A 6,580-nucleotide genomic window follows, 5' to 3' on the forward strand; every position below is an offset into this window, starting at 1 on the left:
TCAGCCTCTTGTGCTGGCAAACTACATGTCCCACTCACAAGCACGCTTAGCATTTGAAACAGAACAGTCAGCCTCTTGTGCCTGCAAACTACACGTCCCACTCACAAGCACACTTAGCATTTGAAACAGAACAGGCATTCTCCTGGAGGGTTTCCCACAGGGTTGCCATAAGCCAGAAATTCTGACATACTCCAGCTCCCAGAATTCCATAGCCTTGAGACATAGAAGAGTCGGGCTTTGAGTTCTGGTCCCCACAACACACTCCACCTCCCAGAATTCCATAGCCTTGAGTCAGAAAAGATTTAAAGCATTGCCAGCCAAACTGGGTTACTTCTCCAATGTGGATGCAGCGTGATGGGCTCCCTCCTGGGCTCCCTTTTGCCTCCCCCTCAGCCCCCCCCCCATGGCCCCCACAAGGAGGAACGGGAAGAAAAGGAAGAGGAGGAGGAGGAGGGGAAAGAGGAAGAGAAAGAGGGGAAGAAAAATAGGAGGAAGAGGAGGGGGAAGAGAAAGAGGGGAGGAAAAAGAATAAGAGGAGGAGGAGGGAAAGAGGAAGAGAAACAGGGGGGAAAAGAGGAAGCAGCTTGCCTGCAATTTGCAAAGCCCTCTCCAGGCTCCAGCCTTGGGCCCGAGGTGCGAGGCTCGAAAGAGAGGAAGCTCCTCCTCTTCAGGCTGGCTGGCCAATGGGGAAGACTGGAGCTGGGGCAGGCTCCTGCAGCAGGAGCAGGCTGTCCAGCCATTGGCCAGGCAGCCTGAACAGCAAGAACCTCGCGCCCCCCTTTACGGAGCCTCGCCCCCCCCCCCTGGGGGGCGCGCCCCACTATTTGAGAAACACTGCCGTAGCCTAACAGACTCCCTGGCCGAGCTGACACAGCTGGTATCGGAGCTGATGATGGAGTCCCCCAGATTTCTTGTCCTGGGGGACCTCAACATCCCCTTCAAGGCCGGCGTATTGGATCCAACAGGTGCGGCTCAGTTGTTCATGGAATCCATGACAGCCATGGGCCTGTCCCAATTGGTCACAGGTCCTGCACATTGTGTAGGTAACACACTCGATGTAGTATTCACTACGGACCGAGAACATCCGTGGGTGGATATAAAAGACATTCTCCCCCTGTCATCGATGGATCATTTTCTGGTCAAGGTAGGACTAAAAGTCATGACCCAAAAACCCCTCGGGGGTGGTGGGCCTATTAGAATGGTCCGCCCTCGAAAGCTGATGGAACCTAAAAGGTTCCAAGAAGCTCTAGAGGGTATTATATTTGGGAATGATGGCGATTCTGCCAAAACCCTGGTCAACAATTGGAATATGAACCTCACCGGGGCAATAGACAGTATCGCTCCCGAGCGCCCTTGCCAGCTTGCTCCAAATAAAAGACCCTGGTACACAAAAGATCTTCGCCAGATGAAGCGGGCTGTGCAACAACTAGAACGTTACTGGCGGAAACATGGGAACTTATCTGACAAGGCTCTCCATGAGAAGATGTTGCGTTCCTACGGAGAGGTACTCGATGCAGCAAAGAATTTGTTCTGTGCTGCACGGATTGCATCAGCAGAGACTCATCCAGCAGAGCTGTTCATGGTGGTTAGGGAACTACTGTAACTCAACCCCCGGCCACCATGAACCCTTTATTAAAGCCAACTATAGCCTGCTGTGACGCTTTTAATGACTTTTTTGCTGATAAAATCTCTCAGATAAGGGCCAATCTTGACGCCAGTCCTTTGACAGATCCTAAAGTAGAGGCGTCCAGTGACTCTGGAAACAAGGTTATTCTGGATTGCTTTGAGTCTGTTAGTACCGAGGACGTGGACAAGCTCCTTGGTCAGGTGAAGAGGACGACGTGCCCTCTCGACCCTTGTCCTTCTTGGTTGACCATCCAGGGGGGAGATGCTATAAAAACTGCATGACAATCTTATAGTAAATGCATCTCTTCGGGAGGGAGTCTTTCCACTGCCTTTAAAGCAGGCAGTGGTGAAACCTCTTTTGAAGAAACCCTCCCTTGACCCCCTGTTAATGACTAACTATAGACCGGTCTCCCTATTGCCATTCTTGGGCAAGGTGATCGAGAGGGCAGTCGCCTTTCAGCTCCAAGCAGTCTTGGATGAAGCCAATTATCTAGACCCATTTCAAACTGGCTTCAGGGCGGGACACGGAATCGAGACTGCCATGGTTGCCTTAGTCGATGATCTCCATCTGAGCATTGACGGGGGAAATGTGACCCTGTTGGTGCTCTTAGACATCTCAGCGGCCTTCGATACCATCCATCATGGTATCCTTCTGGAACGCCTGGGAGAGTTAGATATCGGGGGCACTGCGCTCCAGTAGTTCCGGTCCTACCTCTTGGGAAGGTTCCAGTCAGTGAGGCTGGGGGACAGCTGCTCCCGTAAAAGGGAGCTGACATCTGGCGTTCCGCAGGGCGCCATTCTATCCCCCATGCTATTTAATGTTTACATGAAGCCGTTGGGATAGATCATCTGGAGGCATGGAGCTTGGTGTTATCAGTACGCTGATGACACCCAGATCTATCTCTCCATGTCTCCGACTGTTACAGTGACTAAGGATGGCACCTCCCCTCTGGACCCCTGTCTGGAGTCAGTAATGGGCTGGATGAGGAAAAACAGACTCAAGCTGAATCCAGAGAAAACAGAGGTACTCATGATAGGCACCCCAAATCCAGATAGGGAAATTTGTCACCCTATCCTTGACGGGGCTAAGCTCCCCCTAAAGGATAAAGTTTGCAGTTTGGGAGTACTCCTGGAGTCATCTCTACAATTAGCATCTCAAGTAGATGCGATGGCCAGGAGTGCTTGGTACCAGCTTCGGCTGATATGCCAACTGCGCCCCTGTCTGGATCGAAAGGACCTTGAAACTGTAGTACACGCACTGGTAACCTCTCGTTTGGATTTCTGTAATGCGCTCTACATGGGGCTACCTTTGTACCAGGTTCGGAAGCTTCAGTTAGTTCAGAACGCTGCAGCCAGATTGGTCACGGGTACCCATAGATCAGACCATATAACACCTATATTAAAATCTCTCCACTGGCTGCCTATCAGCTTCCAGGCGCAATACAAAGTGTTGGTCATTACCTTTAAAGCCCTACATGGCTTGGGCCCAAGTTACTTGAGGGAGCGCCTCTCCCTACATAATCCCCCCCGCACCCTCAGAACATCTGGGACATATTTACTTGAATACTCCAGGGTAAGCCTACACGGCGACAGCTCCTGCTCATTGGAATGCTCTCCCTGAAAAGATCCGGCAGTGTCCCACGTTGGAAGCCTTTAAGAAAGCTTTGAAAACGCATCTTTTTCAAATAGCATACCCCCCTGATTCTCTTTAGAGATAGAATACCCTGACTTTGTACAGCGCTATGTATAATTACAGCTCTCTAGAAATAAAGTATAATAATAATAATAATAATAATAATAATAATAATAATAATAAAGATCCGGATACCCAACCACAACCGATTGTTTTTAAATTGACTTGTATTTGTTATGAGACTTTTATTGTACCGTGTAATATTGCCGATGTAATTGATGTTATATTGTATTGCTTGAGTATTGTACTGTTTTGAATTGTATTGTATGCTACTGTGAACCTCTTTGATCAGATGGAAAAGTGGTATACAAATAAAATTTATTATTATTATTATTATTATTATTATTATTATTATTATTATTATTGGTACGGGAGCCTTATCCCTTACTTTACCTGACAACACTAGCTTCTCCTGAAGATCTTAAAATCCAATTGCACATAGGTCACTATGGTGTATCAAGCATCACCTCCTTCCATCCCTTCCTGGAATTAGAGAGTGTGGGACAAAAAGAAAGCATGTTTTCCAGATACTTTCTCTATGAAGTAACTGTGGAGTTTATCACACTGGGGCTAACTTTGGCATTAAAGAGAGATTGAAGTGCATTTAAAGCATCCTGCAAATAAAGCGAAAATGGTTAGTACTGTAATTGTGCAAATGATTATCATAGGCAATTGCACAAATAAAGTGATATTGGAAATGCATTGTCATAGAAATCCTCAAAATAAAAAAAGATGTGCCTTGATGCTTCTTTGTGATCACTAGGACGGGTTTTGTGCAACGTCGTGTGAAATAGTTTTGCGTAATTATGTGATTTTTCTGGGATATTCATGGGATAAACTTCCAATTTCCTTCATGTAATAAACTCCAAAATCTGATTTCCCCCTCCCCTTTCAGGATCAGATCTGCAGTTGCCTGGGGAATCTGAGGAAAGACAGAGAGCAACTTCTGGCATCTAAAGCAGTTGCAGAAAAGGAGAGTCAAGACCTGCTTGTAAGTGCCCTATAACTATGGTCTGGAAAAGACTAAAATAAAATGCAGAAAGGAAACAAAAAGCCATGGTTGTAAAGGGCCTGATAGTTTTTTAAAAATGTTCTTTTCCTCCTAAATGCATAATTCAAAGTGCTGGTCATGACCTATAAAGCCCTACATGGCTTGGATCCAGACTATTTGAGAGACCGGTATATCCCCATATGAACCTTCAAGAGTCCTAAGATCTGCAGGAGAAGGCTTTCTCTCAGTCCCATCACAGGCTCATCTGGTGAGGACATGAGAGAGAGCCTTCTCGGTGGCTGCTCCCAGCCTCTGGAATGCCCTTCCTTGGAAGGATAGCTGGCCCCCTTCCTGCTGGCCTTTTGCTCGCAAGTAAAAACATTTTTATATCAGCAGGCTTTCTGTATATAATGCATAGCAGGGTGGTTTTATGGAGCAGGTGGGTTTTAAGTCTGTTTTTAACATGAGTATATTTTATGCAATTTTATATTAGATACAGATGTTTTAATTGTTTTGAATTTTATTGCAGTGTTAAAGGTTTTACCTGTGAGCTGCCTTGGGTTCCTCCAGGGGAGAAAGGCGAGACAGAAATGAAATGAAATGAAATCAATAATGTAACTTCTGTGGAAAGTCATTTGTGGCCTTTTAAGTTTTAAATTGCAAAAACTGACTACAGTCTGCTCTCCTTATCCATGGATGTTTTTTAATCCATTGATTCCAGCATCCACGGCTTGAAAATATTTTTAAAATATATAAATTCCAAAGATCAAATCCTGATTTTGCCATTTTATATAAGGGACACAATTTCACTGTGCCACAGTATTTAATGGGACTTGAGCACCCATGAATTTTGGTATCCACGAAGGGGCCCTGGAACTAAATCCAAAGGGGCCACTGTATATCCCTGAATGTGGCATGTTCTTTTCTTGTTTGTAGAAGAAAACAGAAGCAGAGAGGGGGAAAGCAGTGTCCACGTTCAGACAGCTACACCAGTTTCTGGAAGATCAGGAGAAGCTTCTGCTGGCCCAGATAGAAGAGGTAGAGAAAGAAATCATACTAAAAAGGGAGGAGCACCTGGCCACACTTTCTAGGGAACTCTCGTTTCTTGGAAGTCTCATTCAAGAGATGGAGGAGAAATGTCGCCAACCAGCCAGTGAATTCCTGAAGGTAAGATAGTGATAGAATTAGTCCAGCTTCCTCTCTCGAGAAAAGGTAGTTCCAAATCATGCTCTGACTTTTTCTTATATATGAGAAGTAATGGGCCTCAGCTCCAGTAGTTTATCACATGAGGCTAGAAAAGCAGAATTTTAACAGGATAAAAGCATCTTTGGCCAGTACTTATACGATGTCACATCGGTCCTGCTGCTACCTTGCATTTCATTTGCTACTGTAGGGCACTTTTTCATTGATGGGCAAAATTCGTCAATAGGCTCTCAATCTTGTCACTGTTCCATTACTGCCTTTGTGTGATAGGTCCCTTCTGCTGCATTTCCTCTTGTCAGGCAGTCAGATGGTGCGGGTGGGTGTAATTCTGCTACTCTCTCCTCTCCCAGTGATCGTGACCACAAATACTTTCCGGAAGCCTGCTGCTGTGTGCACATTCACACAGCGGCTGGCTTTGGGAGGTAGCTGGCAGCAACCTCACACTTTGGAATGGGAAGGAGCAGCAATCACTGCTGCCAACACCTTCCTGAACCAGCTGCTATGTGCACGTTCACACAGTGACTGACTTCAGCAGATGGTTGGAACCCTCAATTGCTCATTCCCCCTCTTCCTCCTGGAAGGTGGTGTTTGGCAGTGCAGAAAACAGATCACACAATCATGGATCGCCAAAGCACTATCATTGGGGGGATGTGTGATAAGAAATTATGCCAAATTGGTATGCTTCCATTCTTAAACTAGTGCAATTTTTGTGGGACAGCAGACTGTGATAAAATGACCAGTTTCTTATAGCTGGATTTATTGCCTGCATGCAGCCTTCAAAACAAAACAGGACCCCTACCTGCTGGGGATGCTTTAGCTGGAGATCTTACATTGACCAGGAGGTTGAACACAATGGCCCATGAGGCCCCTTCTAACTCTATGATTCTGTGATTTATAAACATTAGTGCAGGGGTGAGGAACTCAAAATACTGGATTGCAACTCCCTTGTGCCCTCCTAGCTAGCATAGCTAAACTTAGGGAATAATTTGAGTTGCAAGATTTAGAGCAAGGGTAGGCAACCTTTTTGAGCCGGGGGCCAGGTTGCTGTCCCTCAGACAACCGGGGGG

General features: G+C 46.2%; 2 protein-coding genes across 2 annotated transcripts in view; one reads left to right on the forward strand and one right to left on the reverse strand.

Annotated features, from left to right (window-relative positions):
- Window positions 1–6,568, forward strand: part of LOC121921999 (zinc finger protein RFP-like) — an 8,686-nt gene extending 2,118 nt beyond the window's left edge. Inside the window, exons 2-3 of the mRNA XM_042450847.1 lie at window positions 4,215–4,310; window positions 5,247–6,568. Of these exons, the coding sequence (XP_042306781.1) occupies window positions 4,215–4,310; window positions 5,247–5,486 (336 nt within the window). The 3' untranslated portion in view covers window positions 5,487–6,568. The remainder of the gene's footprint in view (window positions 1–4,214; window positions 4,311–5,246) is intronic.
- LOC121921934 (zinc finger protein RFP-like) overlaps window positions 1–6,580 on the reverse strand; it is an 86,839-nt gene that overhangs the window by 53,511 nt on the left and 26,748 nt on the right. The gene's annotated exons all lie outside the window — the stretch shown is intronic.

This window comes from Sceloporus undulatus, chromosome 2, assembly GCF_019175285.1.
Source record: "Sceloporus undulatus isolate JIND9_A2432 ecotype Alabama chromosome 2, SceUnd_v1.1, whole genome shotgun sequence".
Taxonomy (NCBI): Eukaryota; Metazoa; Chordata; class Lepidosauria; order Squamata; family Phrynosomatidae; genus Sceloporus; species Sceloporus undulatus.